This window comes from Neolamprologus multifasciatus, chromosome 18, assembly GCF_963576455.1.
Source record: "Neolamprologus multifasciatus chromosome 18, fNeoMul1.2, whole genome shotgun sequence".
NCBI lineage: Eukaryota > Metazoa > Chordata > Actinopteri > Cichliformes > Cichlidae > Neolamprologus > Neolamprologus multifasciatus.
Window position 1 is genome coordinate 30,095,815 of NC_140456.1, and position 23,004 is coordinate 30,118,818.

Consider the following 23,004-nt stretch of genomic DNA (forward strand, 5'->3'; position numbering starts at 1 on the left):
ACTTTCCCACATTTTGTCACATTACAGAATTCTACGTGAAAGACCAAAACAAAGTGGTGTACACGTGAGAAGTGGAACGAAAATCATAAATGATTCCAAACATTTTTTACAAATAAATAACTGCAAAGTGGGGTGCGTAATTATTCAGCCCCCTTTGGTCTGAGTGCAGTCAGTTGCCCATAGACATTGCCTGATTAGTGCTAATGACTAAATAGAGTGCACCTGTGTGTAATCTAATGTCAGTACAAATACAGCTGCACTCTAAGAACTAAAACTGATAATTACTTAAATATTTTGGTGCAACACTTTTACACTCAAAAATAATGAGTAAATGCAAAAACAATCACATCTCTTAAATACACCTTATTAATTGAGTAAATCCAACTAAAATGGAATAAGTTGTTATGAACAATTAAAGATGTTACAGTAACATACAAAATTGAGTAAATACAATTGAAAATGTAAGTTAAAACAACAGTAACCAAAAGTTCAAACTACATAAAATATTAATTAGGAAATGCTGAAATGCTTGGCACATTTAACCTACACCATTACAATTATTTGTTTTTAAATAATGGTTCAACTTACTTAATATTTTTAAGTTAACTTAAGCAAAAACGTTAATTACAATTAAGTGTTTATTTATTTATATATATATATATATATATATATATATATATACACACATATACACACACACACACACACACACACATACATACACACACACACACAGGAAAAAAGAACCACGTCAGTTCAACATTGTTCACAATGATTTATTTTAAACAGCTTTTTTGTGAATCACACATTTAGCAGATTCCTTCTCTGAACACAGTGAGCTGAAATCTGTTCTACATTCAGTGGATAAAACTTGGATAAAATTTCAGTCACAACAGCCTTATATAATAAAATTGCATCCAAATTGGCATGCTTGATAAAACTCTGTAAAACTGGCATATTGATGCTAACAACAAGAAAAATGTACCTGCCATACAAAGAATAAAAGTGGCCCAAGTGAACGCAGTGCTTTACCTTTTCAGAAAAAGTCAAATGACAAAAATAAAATTAAGATCCCAAAAAAATAACCCATTTGCACCGTGACATAGTTTTTGAACATCTTATTTTGATTCCAAAAAATTGGGAAGATTATAACTAAAGAGTGACCAAAAAACATCCATAATTTAAATAAAAAGGTTTCAAAAAGGATTGCGCTAAAAAAAAAAAAAAAAAAAAAAAAAACCATACAGAAGATACTCTCCCATTTACACCTTAATGTGAATCTGGAAAGTTAATACAAAAACACAGTTTATGGTACAAACATTATTTATGAACAGGAATGTCAACACAATGTAATGCCGCAACTGAACCTTTTGATGAGCATTACATGTCACTTAACAAGTCTAACACTTTAAGAACAGCCCTGTGAAATTTTGTCTACAATGAACAGAGGTCATTTTTCAGTCTTTGAACCTTGACAGAAAGGTTTCCTGGATCCAGCTCCATGAACACTTTTTGAAATGCTTCAAATGTGCATTTGAAATTCTTGGGGTATTTCAGATCCAGAGCATAGCACAGTCCCAAAAGATAGCAACAGGCTTTGCTCAGATTCCCAAGTTTGCCCAGAACAGTAACGCCTTCAATAACAATACCCACATCAGTAGGTTCGCCTGACCTGTCTTGATTCTGCAGCAGGTAAATCTTCATCACCTCCTCAGCCAAAGCCTCTTCAACAAAGACAGCATCAGCACCGTCCTTTAAAAAGAGAAACAACTGTTTTAAGCTCACATATTTCCAAACATTGAAACAAAAAGTTTCATTTGTATGACATCACCGGTACTCATAATATGTGGACACTGTGCTCCAAAATCTTTGAGCAAATGCTATTCTTTTGTATGCTTTGAAGTGTTTTTTTTTTTCTTTAGAACAGTATCTTAAAACTTTTCTATGATCTCACAAGCTAAAATAAACTACTAATATTCCTAAAACAGATTTATTGCACCAACCTCAAAGGTTTTGATTAAGGCACTTGGATCCTCTCCCAGATGGTCAATGAGACATCTGATGATGACTTCTCGTTTTTTCTCGATGGAATTTCCACTCTGTAAAACAGGAAGTCTCAACTGAGGCAAAATTTGCACATTTAAAACATGACTTACCATTTCTAGCTTAAACATAACGATTTTTTTTCTGTTGTTGACCTGTTTTCACACCCACCATCAAGGTAAGAACACCTGTGGAGCTAAAATATTGAACAGAAACCTAAGAAAAGCCGTTTTTAGTGGAAGGGTCTCTTCAATGTTGTGTTGGAACGTTTTTGTGGTTAGAAAATGCAATCTTCTTTACCTGAAGCAGAAGGTTTAACTGTGCCCTGTGGCGTTGTCCAGCAGCACCTTTCTTGGCTTGAAACAAGGACAGGAGTTTGGATGAATACAAGTCCAACGATGACATGAACTTTGGTTCAAGGTTCAGGGTCGTGATCCTATGAAACTCTGCACTGACCTGGATGGGAGAGGACAAAAAACCAAGGACAAAAAATCTGAAGGCCAAAATTCTGATTCAATCAAAAAAAAATCTTTAAGTGGAACTACCATTTTTTGCAACCTGGACCTTATTTTCTAACATGCAAAAGATTAATTTACTCATCCAGACATAAATCCATATAAGTGGAGTTGTTCAGTATGCAGACTAAAGCCTTAACATAAAGTATTATCTTCCACTAAGCTTCTAAATTTTATGTTATGAATTGCTTGCACTATTTCCCTGTGAGATTGTATAATCTTGGAGGGAAGAGGCGGAGCCAGGTTGCCCTCTGAACCATCGTCTGCCAGGCAGCGATGCGAGAGGAACACACCGCTGAAGTGGCGCACATATTCAGAATCACGTCAGTGGCTTTACAGAGAAAGCCTTTCAGCTCCTCTGGCAGCTCTGCTTCCTCCACCTTCCTGGAGATGACAAACGCTAGCAAGGCAGTGTTGTTAGTCACTGCAGCTGACTGAACAGTGCATTGATGTGCGCGATCAGTGAACCTTGCTATCAGCTGGTCAAGTTTGGCGGGATGGGCCGGTCGCTGTCCAACGACCTTGGTCATTTTGGTGCCGAAAACTGAAGCTCGGCTCGGCTCTAGAGGGGGAACAGGCGGAAAACTCCGGTCTGTGAAGCCCTAGGTAGAGACCAGCGCTCTAATCTTCGCTGGCTCTGCTGCTGCCTCAGAGAGGTAGGTCATCACCGCCGGGAACTGAGGCCAGATGGGATCTGGGCAACGAGAGTGAGCGGAGCCATACCTTCCCGCCAGATCATCCGATGGGGGTGGAGCAGGCTGAGGGACGGGAAGTCCCTTCTCACCAGCTGCCTCCTGGATGATGCCAGGCAGATCCAGGAGCAGCGCACCAACAACTGGGAGCGGCGTCCTCGCCGACATGTGAAGGCCAGGGGTGGATGAGCGTCCGCTCATCCGCCTCCCTTCTGTCGCCAGGCTGCCCAGCTGCGAGGCAGTGGAGCTGCCACCACTGCCGTTTTCCTCACGGTGGGTGGAATCATCCAATTCCGGCCCACCATCGAAGAACTCGATGGCTTCTTCCAGCGAGTACCTCTCTCTTAGCGGGAACGCCTCCTCAGCATCAGCCTTGAAAAAGGCTGACCTCCGCTGCTTTTCCTCTGGCGGGAGGAGCTAACAGGAGCGGCAATAGGATTAAGGTGTGAGGGCGAGGTCCGCATGGTGAGGACCGAGGCAGCCCACGCAGACGGCATGTCGGTCATACGACATGATGTAGCCGGTCTGGCAGGATGGACACAGACGGATGGTCTCGCTGGACATCTTCTGGCTGGCTGAAGAAAAACGGTAGAGCCGATTTCCTGGTCTCACCGTAACTTATACTAGACCAGGGTGAGGCCCACACAGCAGGTGGGCGTGGACTAAAATACTTCAGTGCTGCGCGCACAAGGGGAATACCCACTTAAAGGGCTGCGCCTATACTCATAGAATCTGGGGTTACAATACGTAACCAACGTTTCATAAAAATATTAAATTACTCTTCACTCTTTACTCTTTAGTAAAATCTAGTCTGTCGTTATGTGCTCCAGAATTAGATAACTGAGACAAAGGCACTTTGCAATCAGCCCAGTCATTCTTCAGTCAGGTTACATTAGCTTAGCCTAAAACAAGTTAAGTGAACGGAAATTACTAGCATTTATTGTTCCCTAGGCTTGGGAATGGTTTCAATTAGAACCATTCTGGTTTTGATTCAGATTCCTCATTTTGATTCAAATTCCTAGTGATTCTAGAGTCTTATGACAAATTAAAGCAACCTGGCTGCTGCAAGATCATCAAAATCACTAGGATGGTAGCAACATGTTTTTCCTCACTTATCTTATGATGGGGGATCTAACAGACCAAATTTTATTTACGAGTGGATATCCCTTTAAATGTTCACTTACTTGGGAGACGTCAAACAACGCCGGCCATCTGTCCTTGATGTCGCTGACACTCAGCTGTTGGCTGATAATATCATGTCTTCTATGTGCAAAGGTTTTGCACATTAAATCCTTGATGGCTGTGCTGTTTTTCTTCTTACACTCATCAATCAGTTGTTGTCGCTCCAGCTCTTGCTGTTCTTTACCATCTTGTCCTGGATAGTGTGGCAGAAACAGCACTTCTCCTTTCCGCGCCTTCTTTATGTTCTTCGCTGGAGCCTTGTCATCAGGGTCCTTGTTCTTCAGTGAGTTGCAAGTAACCTCTGGAACTCCAAGACTTCGTAACTTTGACCTGTAATTTCCCATCTTGTATTTAAGACTATACATCCATCCCATCCAGCCATTACGACTGCCTGGCTCTGTCAGACATGGGTGCTTTTTGATCAGAGCCTCTGCCACTTCTCCAATCTGAAGGCCAGTAGGGTAGGCTGTGTAACTGTACATATAATCAGCTAATTTTTCCATTATATCTGACTTGACAGAAGTATTGTTCAGCAAAGTGCCATTTTGAACAAAGACTTCATTGGCATTTTTCAGTACAGTCTCTGTTGCCACAGAGAAAAGTGGAATGACAATTTCATCTGGCCATGTAGTCTTCAGAGGACTTTGAAGAGGGGAGAGTATGACAGTGTTGTCTGAAGACAGAGATGATCCATCTGTTTGGTCCTCTGTGGTTTTATAGGTTGAAGAGCTTGAACTTTCATTCAGTGAACTTACATCTGAGGGATTTTCACACTGAGGAATCAATGTAAGCACTACTGATGGAATGACCACAGCTTTGACTGTACCCCTATCTTTGATTTGGTTGGGAGAATGAAGTGTAAAGAAATCTCCAAATGAGTCATCATAATAGTGCAATGCGAAATCCTCAACTAGCCCAAATGTCTCTCTCACTGTCTCATGCAACTCCTCAACAGTCCTGGGTATTCCTGAAGAGAGCACAAGCTTCTCACTCTGTTGTCCAAAAATTACTTTCAAGGCAACGGAGTCCATCTGCAGAATAAAAACCACAAGAAAAAAGAAAAAGAAAGGGGGTATCTGAGTCTTTCCCCTTACACTAACAAACAATGTGACGTTTTATTGACACCATTTGCTTGCCTTCAACACGATATGGTGTTAAGGGGTAAGTGTCACCAAGTACTCTGGGATGTATTAAGGTCATTTTCCCAGAAGGATCCAGAATAAATGCCCTAAAATGTTCATCATACCAGCTGTTGAGCAACTTCACAATGAAAAGAAATTCATTGCTTAAGACAACAATCTGTAAAATCTCCACAAAGTCAGGTAAGCCACAAGTAGATCCATGAGGCAAAACCATTCCTGAGGCATATTTAGTTCCATGATGAGTCAGAGAGTTGGTCAAATTCACATAGGCTTGTGTTGGATAAAGTTCCTTGATACACTGCTGTATTTCTACATCAAACAGTTCCAATGGAAGAGATGATACTTTAGTGACACACACTGATGGCTTCAATGCATTACCATCTGAATAGTATGCCATCATCATCTGGTGCTTTGAGGCAAGTGACAATAGTACATTTCTGAAGCTGTTTGTGTGTTTAACAACCTTCTTAAAGAAACTATGTTTATCTTCAAAGCGCATAGTCCAGAGGCATACTAATGGACCAAATCCTCTGATCAAGTCAGGATAATGCTCCAAAAAATGGTGTTTTGGAGTTAGTTTTTGCTCTGGGAAAACCTCCAATAGCCTGTTGCGATGTTCAGATATAAGTGTGTCCAAGTAGCAAATACTTTCCTCTCTGTGAATAGGGGACACAACAAGTTCAGTTATATCTTTTAGAGTCATAAGAACTTGCCATGCTTCATCATTTTTGGGAATCTTTTCCCCAATAATAAAAGGTAATAGTCTCAATAACGTCCAATTTTCATGTGTGTTGCCACCAATGCTTTTGCGAGTGGAAAAATTTAGGGGGGTGATTTGGGGGCAATCTGTTTTATCGGTCCATTTGTAAGGAAATTCTGTTATGAAATTATTGAGTTCAGTTAAGGAAAATTAACGTTTATGGATAAACACATGAAGGCATAATGCTAATTCTAGTGGAATTATGCCTTCAAAAAGGTCGTGCAAAAGATCTGGAGGATACCCTGTGACAAAATGGAAATATTTTAATTTCCCTGTTAATGGACAACCTTTCTTCACACCACAAAAATGAACCGAGGAGGAATTTTCCTTTATGGTTTGGACATGTAGATCATAGTTCTCTTTTGTTCTTGGTGGAAAAGCTCCTGAACAAACTTCTTTTTGCTGAAAGTCTGAATGGTCTCCAAGGCAAAATCTACAGATGTAATGTCCAGAAAAGCTTTCCACGAGTCCACTAAGAGAATGAGCGCCAAGATTGTCAGCACAAACACAAAAAACAGTGCCCCTGATATATCTACCAAGCTGTGAACAAAAAATCCCGTCTCTCTCTAATGTTATGAGATCCTTTAAAAGTGGCTCGAGAACAGTTTCATAGCTAAAAGTTTTAACATCACTTGCCTTACACAGGAGAGCCAATTGAATTGATGTTAGCTGTGATCTCAGTTCAGTTGGTATATCAGCAAGTACCCAGTACACAGCTGTGACTTTGTGTTTTTTTCTTGAAGTCCCAAGTGGATTACAAATTTCAAAGTCATCCACATAGAGAACAAGGGAAATACTTAAGTCCTCAATAGCACAAAGTTGTTTTTGCTTGAAATATTGTCCATCGTGGAAAGAGGATAACTGTGAAGTGTTCAAATGTCTAGTTAATATACTGTTAACATCTTCTTTACTCAGTAACAGCTGCAAGGACTGAAGAATAGGCACATACTGAAAAGTGGAATTCTTTTCTGGATCCAAACAGTATTCTACTGGTTCAATAACACAGAAGTTTTCCTTGAAATATTTCTGTCTCTTATATCTTGAAGCAAAGGGACCATCAGGACTAAGGGCTGCACATAAAGGACTACAGTGACATATTTTTTCAGCCAATTCACTGACAAAAGACTGATCAATATTACAGTTATTCTTAATAAGAATATCACTTATTGACTTTGGAATATACTAAAGTGATAATGTGCAGATATAACTGAGCTGTTCCACCAAGTCATCCGCACATTTACCAGAAACATTATAGATGCTTTCCAGTTTTAACAAGAGCACACCAATATTTTTCAAAATTTCATTTGTTGTTACCCTTTCACAACCAAGTTCAATGGTGACATCCAAGTCGTCGTGATCTTCTAATTCCAGTGCTGGTAAGAAGATTTCATTAGATGTACTGACAGTTTGCTTTGAAATCAAGTTAGTTTTAAAGTGCTTCCATGAACAAAATCTGTGCTTTCGACTTCTGTGAGTCGCATAAGTCCCACAAATGTTTGTCTTAAACTCACAACCATCAAAAACACACTCTATGGTTTCATGGCTTTTCAAATGGGAATTTATATGTTGAAAATAGTCTTTTGTGTTTGGGTAAAAAGAGTCACAGATTTTACATCTAATAGTTGGAAGGACCTCACACTCTTCCGTTTCATGCGAACTGTGAGACCTAGACAAGTGTGAGCGTAAGGCACCCCATGTCTTAAAAGAGCAAGGACAATTCAAATGAAGACAGGGTATCGAATAGCCATGACCAAATGTACCATGTTTCACTCGATAATGTTTGAGTAGTGACACTTTTGATGACTCCTCATGTTTGCAGAGTTTACACTGCCATCTCATCACCTGTGACCTAAAAAATTGTGAGAAAATATGTCTCACAGTATGAAGATGACAGAATGGTGTATAACCATATTTACACAGTTTTTGTATGATTAACTGATTGAATAACCAATACTCACTACCAATTCAGGTGGAGGATACAACTTACAAATAAGTCAACATGGAACAAAGTACAATACTTAACCACATTGAAATAATCTGAATCACATCACCACGCTGTATAAATAAAAAGATAGTATGGTGACACTAGATGACAGACCATGAACTCATCAATATATTTACCGAACTGAAAAATTCTCAAAATTTAGATTTGGCATTTGTATGACTAAAATAACCCACCACAAAACCAGTATAAATATTTAGGTGGTATCACCATCCACTACTCAGCTTGTATAAAACAATATCATATCATTCCAAAATTTAACACATCAAGTCCTCTGAGTAAAATTACCTGCTTTACTTTGTAGTTGATGCAGATTTTTTTCTCCTGGTGGTGAAGATGGTGCTGAAAAAATACAAATCAAAACTTTATCATTACAAAACATGTCACAGAGTAATCTGCCATAACATCAATCTCTTATAAGAAATTTTTAGCTTGGATTGAAATAAACATTTATTTATGTAAATTGGGAGTAACTATACTGGAAATGATGGTACTTTTGGCTTGACCCAAAGGACCAAAGCTTTTTTTTTTTTCATTATTTTCTGGGATCTGAAAGGAAGTAGGGCCCCGAGTCTAAATTTACTTAAGGCCCCATAGTACTTTGGACCGGCCCTGGATGAGGTAATCTGCTGACCCGGGCGGTCCTCTCAGCGTTCTCTCAAAAACTGGCCCTGTTCGGGACAAAGCTGAAAGCAGCGTCTTATGTGCTCTGAAAGACCCCACATAGAACAAGAAAGCTAAGCAGCATGGTTGCTGCTATGAACTGTTCCGCGGGCAGGTCTTCTTAGTTACCAAAGCCATTGATGACGTCTGTTCATCTCCTCCTGAACAACCTGACAGAGTGAGTCAGGCCGCGTGACTACCGCAGCTCCCGCACCGCGACTCAACAGGGCCATTTTCTAGAAATGTCTGAGCACACCTGCTTTCACGTGGTTCCTAAAATGCCCCCGATTAAACGGTCAGGTCGCTGGTACCGGGACATTCCGGTCAAATTACCCGGAACGCAGATAGCGACTCAGAACGTAAAAGGATAAAAGGGCGCGGTTTCCCGCCGCCTTGACTGGAAGACGGGTTGAAAACTTAAATTAACGTGCACAAACACGCTGCGAAAAGTGAGCCACCATGACAAACGCTTTCTTCAGAACATGTTATAAAAGAACGGTGTGGATAAAGACAGCTAATGTAAGAATTGGTCACAAGCGACGGGTAAGGTAAGCGACCCATGTTGTAGGTGACGTCAGACGCCGGAGATTTGGCGGAAAAAACAAAGCGAATGGTAGCGTAGAGTTTAACAAAGTTTCCTTAAGCTTCAGTACTGCCAAATAAACTAACCAACCGTCATATAACTAACAACATCTGTCTTATCATCTCTAACACCCTGGAGGACAACGGGGAGAGTTTAGACGCTCTCCAAGAATACATCGAACGCTGCTTCCAAGATTTAGTAATGAAGAAGGCCCAGAGTGCATCTTCCCCGGCCAAAACCGAGACGCCGTCATCGAAGAGATGTCGTCCGGCAGACTCCCCCGGCACAACATCGCCTGCCGGCAAAGACATCGCAGATATCCTGGAGTCAATCGACAAGCGATTGTCCAGTTTCGATGCGAGGCTGTCCCTGGTGGAGATTCTACACCGGGAATTTAAATCTCTGAGAGAATCCCTGGAATTCAGCCAGCAGCAGGTGGAAACGCTTGCCGCTGAAAATGCCACGCTACGGGAGTCGGTCAAATCTCTCGCCGATAACGTGACCCAGCTAAACACTGAAAATAAAAAAATAAAAGAGTCCGTTATCGATCTACAAGCCCGTAGCATGAGAGACAATCTTGTTTTTTCTGGTATTCCAGAATCTACCGGAGAGGACGCGGAGGCAACGGTGAAAAGCTTCATTAAAATCCACCTGAAGCTGCCGGAGGACACCGTAAAGAACATCGCCTTCGACAGAGTGCATCGCTTGGGGGGCGTGAGGTCGCGGACCGGGAGACCACGTCCTATTGTGGCCAAATTTGGTCAATTTAAACAGAAGGAACAGGTGAAGAGTCGCGGCAGGGAACTGAAAGGAACGGACTTCAGCGTGAACGACCAGTTCCCCAAAGAGATCCTGGAACGACGCAAGGTCCTGTTCCCAGTCCGACGTAGCTTCATGCAGAAAGGCTCCCGCGCTGTCATCGCCGTGGACCGGCTCTACGTGGACGGACAGCTCTACCGCGACCCCGGCACCACACCGTGGTTATATTGACTGCACTCCAGATAAGAACCCGCTACACTCTTTTCTTATTCATTCACACTTTCTCCTTTAACATGGGTTGAACCTAGTAATATCAGTATGATGTCATAGCAGATATAACACCGTCACCCTCCGTCATTACTTTAATTGGAATGTTTCCGTTTCTTTTCTTTTTTTTGTTGTCGCTCACACTTTATGTGGTTTCTTTCTTTCTCTTGTCTTTCACTGCTGTGATCACCTACTTCCCCACTCACCTACAAACAACACCCTCTATTTCTCCATATATTCGCACCACGATCACGCAAACACACACGCTCAACGGCAGCACATTTACAACAGCCTCACAGCAAGCACAGACTTACAGGACACATACGCAAGCCACGCTTGTTCATATTAGTGAATAGTCACACACATAGTCAGACTTATGGAGCCTATCACCACACTTTTTTCTCTTTCTATTTACAAACAAGTGATGTTTCCACATTTTCTCCACCCGTCTAAACGGAACACCCAGCTTACATCATTAGACATACACACACAATTATGGGCATGCTGAGGTTTGTCACATGGAATGTAAATGGGGCTGGCACCAGAGGAAAGAGGTTAAAGATATTTAACCAGCTTAAAAAACTACAGGCAGATGTTGTTTTATTACAAGAAACTCACAGACCTGTTACAGGTTTAAACGAACTTAAAACACCTGAGTTTCCTAATGTGTTTGCAGCTTGTTATAATTCTAGACAAAGAGGAGTAGCAATTTTAATACATAAAAATGTTAATTTTACAGTACTTGATACAGTTATGGATCCAGAGGGTAGATTTCTAATTATTAAACTATCAATATTGAACAAAAAACTATGTATTGTAAGTATATATGGTCCAAATGTTGATGAACCCTCATTCTTCCACGGATTTTTTAGTGCACTCTCTGAACACCTTGATTGCACACTCATTCTTGGAGGCGACCTCAACCTTGGACTAAATGAAGAAATGGATAGGCTCAACACAACAGGAACTCAGCGCAATTGGCAATCCACAAATATAATCAAACAGTATATGAGCGACTATGGCCTTTGCGATGCATGGCGCTCCCTTCACCCCAACAGTAAGGAATATACTTTCTTCTCACATGTTCATCACTCCTACTCTCGTCTGGATTATTTTTTGGTCAGCAGCTCACTGCTGAGTGACATTTCAGACACTGAGATTCACCCTATAGCTGTCAGCGATCATGCTCCTGTATCTTTAACACTAATACACAAGAATAATACTACGCCAAGTAAAAACTGGAGATTTAACACATCACTACTTAAAGATGAAGACTTTATTAAATATTTTAAAAAGGAATGGACTTCATATTTAGACTTTAATGACACTCCCGGAACATCTGCTTCTGTTCTATGGGAAGCAGGAAAAGCTGTGATGAGAGGTAAAATAATTTCTTTCTCATCACACAAAAAGAAAGAAGAAAACAAAAATATTCAGGAATTAGAAAAAACCATCAAATCCTTAGAAGAAGCCTACGCGTTCCACCAAGATCAAGAAATAATGAACAAAATATGCAAAACAAAACTAGAATTAAATGAAATTATTAATAGAAAAACACAATTCCTTGTACAAAGACTTCGCTTGCAGAATTTTGAACACAGTAACAAACCAGGTCGATTTCTAGCAAACCAGTTAAAAATAAATAAAGAAAAAACAACTATATGTGCCACTAAAGATTTATCAGGGAACACAATATATGACCCTGGAAGAATAAACAAGATTTTTAGGGATTTCTATGAAACTTTATATTCACCACAAATAAACCCGTCTAAAAATGAAATTGATTTGTTTCTTGACAACGTAACTCTTCCAAAATTACTAGACAGTCAAGCAATGGCACTGGATTCGCCACTGACGCCAGGTGAACTCCAGGAAGCCCTGATAAGTATGCCCATTAATAAAGCTCCAGGTCCAGACGGCTTTCCTGCAGAATTCTACAAAGAATTCTGGACAATTTTGGCACCAGTATTCCATGGAATGTTGCAGGAAATCAAGAAAAATGGCAGACTACCACCAAATATGAATTCTGCTAACATTAGTCTCCTGCTAAAACCAGGAAAAGACCCTTTATTTCCCTCAAGTTATCGTCCAATATCCCTTATAAATGTAGACCTTAAAATAATCTGCAAAGCTCTCTCAAAGAGATTAGAGAAAATAACCCCCCTCTTAATTCATCCTGACCAAACTGGTTTCATAAAAGGTCGGCACTCCTCAACAAATACTCGTAGATTTCTTAATTTAATAGACTACTCATACAATAAAAACATTGAAACCATAATATTATCTCTAGATGCAGAAAAAGCATTTGACAGAGTTAACTGGAAATTTTTATTTGCAACTTTACACAAATTTGGTTTTGGAAACTCTTTCATAAATTGGATAAGAATATTATACAATTCCCCAACAGCTCGTATCAGAACAAATGACCAGACATCCTCCAGCTTTTGTCTCCTGAGGGGCACCAGACAGGGATGCCCACTCTCCCCTTCACTTTTTGCAATTTTTATCGAACCTCTAGCAGCAGCACTTAGACAGGCTACAACAATTAAGGGCATAAAATGTAATAACGTAGAACATAAAATCAGTCTCTATGCAGATGATGTGTTGCTTTTTCTGCAAAACTCACAAATCAACCTCTCTGAGGTAATTACTCTAATAAACTGGTTTTCAAGAGTTTCAGACTATTCAATTAACTGGCCAAAATCTACAGTTCTTCCCATTAACTGCTCCTTCCACAATTCATCTTCTGCCCCACTACAATCTGGAAATATTAAATATTTAGGTATTATTGTTTCTCCTAAGCTTTCAGACTTAATTAAATTAAACCACATCCCACTTCTAAAGAAAGTAGAAGGCGATCTGACTAGATGGAAATCTCTACCCATATCACTCATGGGAAGGGTCGCCACTATAAAAATGATGATCTTGCCAAAAATAAATTACTTATTTTTAATGATCCCTAACAAACCATCACAAGATTGGTTCAGATCTCTGGATTCACATATTTCTAAATTCCTTTGGAAAGATAAACCCCCGCGCATCAGCTTAAAAACGCTACAAAGAACCAAGGATAGAGGAGGACTAGATCTGCCTAATTTTCACCAATACTTCTTAGCCAACAGGCTTCAGTTCATCTCAGAATGGTTAAAATGTACCCTCTTAGATGAGCCCTGGCTAGATGTTGAACAGGCACTATGCAATGATCTAGAGATTTCAGACCTACCATTTATTAGCTCAAACATCAAAAGACATGAATGCTTTAAAAGCATCAACATCAGCTTTTCTCTGTCAGCATGGTGGGAGTTTCTAAAATAACGGAGTCTTCATTAATCCCATGCAAACGTACACCTATCTGGAATAACCCTGACATATTACAAAACAAAAATATGATTAATTTCCCAGAATGGAGTTGTAAAGGAATTAAATACTTAGAACATATATTAGAGGGAACAGAATTTATTCCATTTGACAGACTAGTTACACAATATGGGATCAACAAGAAAAGATTTTTAGAATATCAACAAATTAAATCCATAGTAAAAAAGAAATTTAACCTCAGTCAAGTTGAATTACAAACACCACCAAGTGTGGTTCAATTTCTTACTCTTAAATCCCCCAAACTATTATCTAAAATATACAGAACACTTTCTAAAATAGATGAATCAATATCCCTTCCTATTGCAAAGTGGGAAGCAGATTTATCAGTCAGCTTAGACCAAAACGTCTGGTCTCAGATTTGCTTAAAAACCTTTAAATTTATTAAAAATCCCAATCTGCAATTAATACAATACAAAATACTGCATAGAGTGCACTATACAGGTCATCGAATGTTTAAGATGGGCTTTACATCCGCCAACAACTGCTCACACTGTCAAGGCAATACACCAGACAGTTACATCCACGCTCTTTGGTTCTGTCCACCAGTGCAGAAGTTTTGGCACGAGATATGTGAGGACTTATCAAAGTGTCTGAAATGTAAAATTCCAACCTCCCCTTTAGTATGCTTGTTGGGAAATTTGGATGATGTCACTACAGAAATTAATACAGTCCACATGGTTTTTATTGCCCTATGCATCGCCAAGAAAACGGTCCTCATGAACTGGAAAAATAAAAATAATCTTAATTCTAGCCAATACAGAAACTATCTAATAGATCACATTAGTCTCGATATAGCCTCTGCCACCACATTAGATCAATCCCTCTGGGCTCCTTTGATCGGCTCCATCACCTAGCGGGGGTGGGGGGTCGTGGTTTGGTCCCGTCTTGGCTATTGTGGTTGATGTGGAGGTTGGGATGGGCTTAGGGCACCTGGAGGACCCCTAGAGACGTTATCCCTGGAGGGCTTAACCCGGGGGTTGTGTTCATAACCTGGTTAGTGGCTCTGGTCGCTCTCAGAGGTTGTTCTCCTCGTGGCCGCGTGCAGCGGGGCTGGAGGATGGTCTGTGCTGGCGGACGTAGGTTACTGGCCTGGTGGCCTGGCTGCCCCTGAGTGGATCCGGGGCGGGCGTGGGGGTTTGGGGTTCGGGGGTGCTTCGCCTCCGTGCTGGGGCTCTGGCTGGGCCTTGGGGGCTTCGGTCCTCGTCGGTGTGTCGCCGAGGTTGTGGGCGGGTGGGTGCACGGGGGCTCAGCCCTGGCGCAGGGGGCCTCTTGTGCATCGGCCTAACCGGGGGGCTCTTGAACTGGCAGGGAGGTTGTTCCATCTTTGCAGGAGTCCACTCTGCAGGTGGGGGAGAGACATAGGAGAGGTGGAGAATAAACTTAACCTGGGTGTCTGTGTCTTGTGTAGTCTGGGAGATGATTGAATGTTGGGGTGGGTACAGTTTCCTCTGCGGTGGGGTAGAGTGGGCTGCCCCGGGTCCTGTGGGGCTTGGCGGTGTTGCTGCCGTAGGCCCCGGTCTGGATGGGCCTGGGCTCCCTTGCCTTGGTGGATACCAGAGGACGGGGGTGCATATTGGGGTCAGCGGGGGAGCTGGCCCTAGGGAGGGACACCCTCCCCTCCCTTCTTTTCCTCCCCATCCCCGGCTGCCTCCCTCTTCACGCTCCACCACACCCACCCACACAGGTAGGGCTTTGGGGTGCGGGTGTGTCACCAGGGTGCAGGGGAGACATTCGCCCCCCCTCTGTCCTCTTCTGGCCACCTGTGCCTCAATTTTATCTCACAACTTAGACATCCACATTACTTACACTCTCATAACACACACATATATATATATATAGGGCCTTGAGGGTGGGCACGTTAACGGCGTCCAGTAGACGGTCTGTGTATTCAAACCTGCCTCTGGCGCCGGTGCCCACCTCTCAATTTTAAATCCATGTAGACATTGAGGGTTCTCGGGAGGGGCCGTGCTAACACCTGCTGCTCTCTGGCAGCAGCACCATGCTCTCCCTTGTTTTAAATACACTTTAGAGCAACACGCAGCAACACTACACTTGAGCGGGAGGAGGGAGGTATGGGGTCTTAACACACCCCTGTTCTCTGCTAGCCATCGGGGCGGGGGGACTGGGAAGAGATGCTGGCTGTCCGATTGGCCTCCCTGCTGCTGCGGAGCCTGGGGCGGTCTGCTTGCCTCCACCCCGGAGGGAAGGGTAACATCTCTTGGGTCTGGGTGCCGTTTCCATCTCTGGGGGTGAGGATACCTGGACCCGGGATATAGAGTATGTTTGGGGAGTGTGATTGTGTGTACATGTCCATTTACGTTTATTCCTGCGTTGGGTGAGTGCTGAGTGTTTGTATATGTGTGCATGAGGGTGGGAATGCATGTCTGTGTCTGTGTGTGCCTGTTTGTCTGTGTCTATATGTCAGGTCGGGTCTTAGACTTCACCTCTCTGGGAACTCCAAGGCCCTCCAAAGTGTGGAGGCCTATCTCCCCTCACCACACTCCCTGCCGGTGACTGATGCCCTCAGGGGTCGGTGCGTTGGTGGTTCTTGGTGTCCGGGGCTGGGCGCTCAGGTATGTACCAGCTCACTCCCGGTGACTACTTGGCGGGGCCTGGCGCCTGCTGCTCGGTCAGGCCTCTTCCGGGGCGCGGGGGGCCCTCGGGCCTCCGGCCTCTGTGCCTGCGGCTCGGTTCACTCTGGCACAGCTGGCTGCCGGCAGAGCCGGCGGGCACGCCGGTGCAGCCCCCTCTAGCTTCTGCCCGGTGGCTACTGGGTGACCCCTCATCTGGGGATCCTCAGCCCTTCCCATGAAGGTGGCACGGATGCCCCTCCGGTGGTCCTCCTTGGGCTCTTGCACTCTGGGGCCTCTGGATGTCTGGGGCCTGGATCTCCTCCATGCCTGCTTCATGCCCTGGGGGACGGGGCTATGGCTCTCTACATCCTCTAGCAGACCATTACATGGGGAAACCATTTGAATACAAGCGCGCCGATCCACACAGGTGTGCACATGGGTGTTCACTATTCGTAGACTTAAATCACACCTTTCTTGGCTGCTACTTCAAAGCACATTGTGCGCTGTCTGTCCTGCGTGCTGCACAACAACATTCAATATTTAGTATTTACTGCTGTTTACACTTAGCTAGATTAATGCGATGGTGTTGTGTATAGTATGTTGCATTGTTTTGTTTTTTTTTTTTGCTTGTTTTCTATTCTTTTTCTCTCAACAGGTGATCCCGGAGATATTTTTTCTTCCCCCCTTTCTCACTGTCCCTCTCCCCTTCTGTTTTTCTTTTCCTTCCTCTTTCTTTCTCCCTTTCCTATCCCTCACTCATGTCTGTCCCGTCTGTAACAACTGAAAATAAAATAAATAATAAAAACAAAGGTCGATCAAATGGACCAATACGGCAATGCCATGATGATCCATTTGGCAAAATAAATCCATTGGGTATCCTTGTTGGTCTTCAGACAACAATTCTGACGGCTAAAGAACCAAATGGGACAGGCGAAAAAAAAAAAAAAAAAAAAAAAAAAAAAGAATTGGTCACTTACCTGAAAACGTTACCAAGTCTGCAGTGGATGTGTGTCTGTCTCGTTCAACGTGCAGAAAATCTCCCATGAGGCCATGCTCCTCGCGCGCGGTACATGCCAGGTCATTAGTCTTACTCAAAGTTTTAAGTTAGTATTGGGGGACAAAATTATATTGATTTTGAACCATTAATAATTAAAGTTAAAGACAATGATAAGTATGAATACCAGTGTCTCAGTTATTTTGAGTACTTTCTATGAGATATATTGAGTAGATTTAAATAATGCACCCTGTGTTTCAAATACAGAATTTTTTCTTTTAAATAAACTTGAACAAAAGAGCTCAGTTCAACTCAAAAACTGGTGTTGAAAATTTAAGCATTCTTTTCAGTATTTTCAACTCAAGATAACAGTTTTGTGATTTTCAAAGATTTAATCAAGGTCATCTAACTTAGAATTATAATGATATTTACTAAGCCCCTGAATAATTTTTTAGGGTGTGCTCTGTGACGACCTCAGAGGTTGTCTAAGAGAATATTGGGAGCAACAACACCATGAAGTCCAAAGAACACAGCAGACAGGTCAGGGATAAAGTTAGTGAGAAATTTAAAGCAGGCTTAGGCTACAAAAAGATTTCCCAAGCCTTGAACATCCCACGGAGCACTGTTCAAGCGATCATTCAGAAATGGAAGGAGTATGGCACAACTGTAAACCTACCAAGACAAGGCCGTCCACCTAAACTCGCAGGCCGAACAAGGAGAGCGCTGATCAGAAATGCAGCCAAGAGGCCCATGGTGACTCTGGACGAGCTGCAGAGATCTAGAGAATCTGTCCATAGGACAACAAGTCGTGCACTGCACAAAGTTGGCCTTTATGGAAGAGTGGCAAGAAGAAAGCCATCGTTAACAGAAAACCATAAGAAGTCCCGTTTGCAGTTGGCCACAAGCCATGTGGGGGACACAGCAAACATGTGGAAGAAGGTGCTCTGGTCAGATGAGACCAAAATGGAACTTTTTGGCCAAAATGCAAAACACTATGTGTGGCAGAAAACTAACACTGCACATCACTCTGAACACACCATCCCCACTGTCAAATATGGTGGTGGCAGCATCATGCTCTGGGGGTGCTTCTCTTCAGCAGGGACAGGAAAGCTGGTCAGAGTTGATGGGAAGATGGATGGAGCCAAATACAGAGCAATCTTGGAAGAAAACCTCTTGGAGTCTGCAAAAGACTTGAGACTGGGGCGGAGGTTCACCTTCCAGCAGGACAACGACCCTAAACATAAAGCCAGGGCAACAATGGAACGGTTTAAAACAAAACATATCCATGTGTTAGAATGGCCCAGTCAAAGTCGAGATCTAAATCCAATTGAGAATCTGTGGCAAGATCTGAAAACTGCTGTTCACAAACGCTGTCTATCTAATCTGACTGAGCTGGAGCTGTTTTGCAAAGAAGAATGGGCAAAGATTTCAGTCTGTAGATGTGCAAAGCTGGTAGAGACAGACCCTAAAAGACTGGCAGCTGTAATTGCAGCAAAAGGTGGTTCTACAAATTTTTGACTCAGAGGGCTGAATAATTACGCACACCCCACTTTGCAGTTATTTATTTGTAAAAAATGTTTGGAATCATGTATGATTTTTGATCCACTTCTCACGTGTTCACCACTTTGTATTGGTCTTTCACGTGGAATTCCAATAAAATTGATTCATGTTTGTGACTGTAATGTGACAAAATGTGGAAAAGTTCAAGGGTGCCAAATACTTTTGCAAGCCACTGTATGTCTGTCTAGACTCGGCCCAGGGTATACATAGGTTTAAGAGATAGGTATATAATTTTTTTTTTTTTTTAAAAACTTCAGATATCTTTGTTTAAACTTTAATACCTTTGAAGAGCAGAGACTCTTAACTACATTACCAAAGGGCTTGAAGTTTTCATTATTTGCACAGCCAAAATAATGATGAATCATGTCATGCAGTCTGCTCTGTGTGTGGGTCATCTTTCAGTATTTCTGCCCTCCATGTTGTCTGATGCCAGCTGCCTTCTCATCTTCCAGCAGTCTACAAATTTGCATACAAATGAACATCTAAACGGGCTCAATGACATAATTGACTCGCAATTAAAAATTTTCTTGAGCTGGTCACTTTGCACTGGACGGACCAAGTGCACAAAATGAAGAAGGACACATACACACATAGGAGAGAAAATTGCTGCTATTTTGCATATTAATGACAGTCATTAGATGTCGCTTGGCAATAGCTGACAAGGGGACTTATTTATGCCCTGGCCCTCAATGCCTGACTGGGGGAAAAGTGTCCACTTCAGCGACCAGCGCTAATTGTTTCTGAGCATGTTGTCCGGCCGATCATCATCATCATCATGGGAAATTAGGCTTGCTTCAAAAAGACGACTTGGCTGACGTTGAGCATGGCCTTTTATGATAACTCTGTGTAAGCTTTTAACTTCTGGTGCTCTACAAGAGCCAAGCTTTTAACTTGGACCCATTAAGGGCCTTGTATCTTGCTGTTTCACCCCCAGTAACAACTATTGAATCCAAAAAGCTGAAAGACGAGCCAGAACAGGAAGCCATTATGCTAATATTTTGATAAATCAAAGTGGGGACGTTGTATGACTTGCTCAGTTCTGCACAGAAAACAAGCAGAGTGCAAATATGTTAACTTAGACTGTTTCAAATCAAATACTCTGGTGTTAAATCTCATTAGACTGCTACAAAAAACCTCTCCAATAGATTACTGAAGTCCTTCACAACAAAATGATGCTGTCCATTTGCTACCTCCCAGCATTCATGACAGCCCAGCAGAACTCTTCTGTGACATCTGTCAGAGATTTGTTTCCTTTCAAAATGGTATACTAAAAAGGACTTTGATAATCGTATGCTTGAAAATAGGATGAAGACCAAAATAATCCCATATTATGGCAGTTGTTTTTAGTACTGTATCATGGGGTTCTGCTTTTGCACTAAGAGGGTAAGTAGCAGCGAGATATTGATAATCAAATGAATGATCACCACCGAGTGTGATCACCTTTATGAAAGCAGACATTTCAGCAGTTTGCTGGTCTGAAACATTCAGGTGTGTATTAACACAAATGACAGAGTCTTCCCAGAAAATTAACATCTCACAGATTTACCCCAATCTTGGACCATGCAATGCTCAGAAAAATTGCAAGAATAAAAACAAAAAACCCCTAAGACCTACTTCTTAGACCAGGGGTGGGAACTCCAGGCCTCAAGGGCCAGTGTCCTGCAGGTTTTAGATATGACCCTCGGTCAACACACCAGAATCAAATAATTAGTTCAATACCAGGTCTCTGGAGAACTTCAAGACATATTGAGAACTTAATTTAGGATTTTAAATCAGCTGTGTTGGATAGAGGACACATCTAAAACCTGCATGACACCGCCCCTTGAGGCCTGGAGTTCCCTGCCCTTGTCTTAGACTCTACAGGCCTCAGTGAGCATGTTAAAAGTTAAAGTCCTTAGGTTAACATTGTTGTTCTTTATACCTAAGAAAACATGAATATGAAGCCATCCATCTGAAAAACATTCCTCCACAGTAATGTCAGAGACTGATAAAGTTATACAGAAAAAAGTCACTTAATGTTAAAGGTGGTTCTATAATTGAATGATGAGGTGTACTTAATTTTTCATACACCTGAGTCCTGTCAGATTATTTTATTACTGTACATGAAACGAATAAGGCCCATTGTCTTGATTAAGGCGTATCATCATGCTCCTCCCTCTTTCCAGTATTGTTACTTCATATAAAAATGTACTTTAGCTGTTCATCCATGGAAGAAGGAAAGTGCCTCTTGAATCTAACATGAAGACATACATGGTCAGGTTTATTGCATTCTTTTTATCACGTGGACGAGTAAATCCAAAATGTTTAAATTTATAATTAAAGAGTAATTTTGCATGAAACTGCCCCTCAATTTGAAATCCAGTTGTGATGAAAAATATTTCATTAATTCATAAGAAACTCCTCAACATTTCTGATTTGATTAGATTTTGACCCTGTAAGTCATCATTGGCCTCTCGCCGTATTGTAGCGCGAATAGGCTTCATAAATCCACTGTGACCATAAATTGGATAAGGGTACAGGATGGACTGATGGACAGATGAATGGATTGATGGGTGAATGGAATTCATCATAGGTAGAGTACAGGTAGGAATTGCCCTAATCCTACTCTACCATAACCCTGATATTTTTGGAGAAAGGCTAAATGGAATGTCTTCTGATAGTCCAGGTTAAAAGGCAGCGCTTGGCGCTACTGCCAGTAACAAATGGCAAAAGCCAAGTTTCCATTTCCAGCATGCAAATACTTATATTGTTTAATTGGCATTGTAGATATATGGCTCTTTTGCTGTTTTGTTGATACTCAGCCAATCAGGTATGTAACATAAACGAACTAATTTGGACATGTTACATTAGTGCATGCAGACTGTAGCGCTAAAAACATTCGTGTGGCAAACAGAATGTCACAGGTTTGATTCCAGACATAAACTCCCTTTGGGCTTGTGTCAAGAATTGTATCTGATGCCAAATAAAACATCTGGAGCTCCCAGCTTTGGTGACCCCTTATGATAATGGAGCACCTTTTTTAGGTTATTGAAACTTGTTATTGCCATTTTCTCTATTTGTAAAAAAAATAAATAAAAAGATGTATTGATAAAGTCAACTAAGCCCCTGTCCTAATACACAAAATATATCCAGACTTTCTTAGCTTCTTATGATCATTTTTACTGTGTGTGTATATTATCTAATGTCTATCTTACAATGCGTACTATGTGTGCCTGTATATCTACATTTTAGAGGAACCACTAACATGTAGGTTTACAGGCTGAAAAGGTCTCTTTCCTCCTCTGTCTCTCTCAGCTGGAGTGCCAGGCAAGCTGCTCTGCAGCGACCCAGAGATGAGGAGTGTGACAACAAAGAGGTGGAGGACAAGGAGGTTTTAATGCACACACACACATGCACACACATACAGCAGTGTGCGGTAGTTATGGTCTCGACAGCTTTAGCACCCCCATATTGTAAACAGAGGGGTGGTGACCGCCTCCCTGTGCTTGTTAACATCATCTCCGTCATTCAGCAGACGCGGCACTGTCAGCACCTTGCTGTGCCCCGACACAATCAACATTAACTATGACACACACACATACTTGCACAGACACACTGACTATGTACGTTGATACAACAATGCATTCAAATTTACACACACACACACACACACTCCCAGCAGCAAATTTTTCCACGTATACTATGATAAATTTACACACAAATATTCACACACACACACAGAACTGCATATATGGCAGACCCCATGCAATCAGCATTATCCATGTGAGCTCTTTAATGGGCACCTCGTAAAACACACGACAGCTCTGCTACCAAGAACATCCACAGGAGAGACAAACTACCTGTGCTGACACACACACACACATGCAGCGCAACTGTGTGTATATTTCTGTA

At 41.9% G+C, this 23,004-nt stretch overlaps 1 protein-coding gene across 4 annotated transcripts; it reads right to left on the reverse strand.

The window, feature by feature from the left end:
• Positions 1 to 760: 760 nt before the first annotated feature.
• On the reverse strand, positions 761 to 17,611 carry LOC146498341 (uncharacterized). 4 transcript variants are annotated; one of them, XM_085141569.1, is made up of 5 exons: positions 17,537 to 17,611; positions 8,625 to 8,678; positions 2,344 to 2,499; positions 2,004 to 2,099; positions 761 to 1,752 (listed from the first exon to the last, which is right to left on the reverse strand). In XM_085141569.1, the coding sequence occupies exons 3-5, from the start codon at positions 2,446 to 2,448 to the stop codon at positions 1,435 to 1,437; spliced, it is 519 nt and encodes a 172-aa protein (XP_084997695.1). In that variant the 5' UTR covers positions 2,449 to 2,499; positions 8,625 to 8,678; positions 17,537 to 17,611; the 3' UTR covers positions 761 to 1,434. The 4 variants fall into 4 exon arrangements, with proteins under 4 accessions (XP_084997695.1, XP_084997696.1, XP_084997693.1 ...); XM_085141570.1 differs by lacking the exon at positions 17,537 to 17,611 and having other exon boundaries at positions 8,625 to 8,757; XM_085141567.1 differs by lacking the exons at positions 8,625 to 8,678; positions 17,537 to 17,611 and adding an exon at positions 4,435 to 4,862.
• Between the last annotated feature and the right edge of the window lie 5,393 nt (positions 17,612 to 23,004).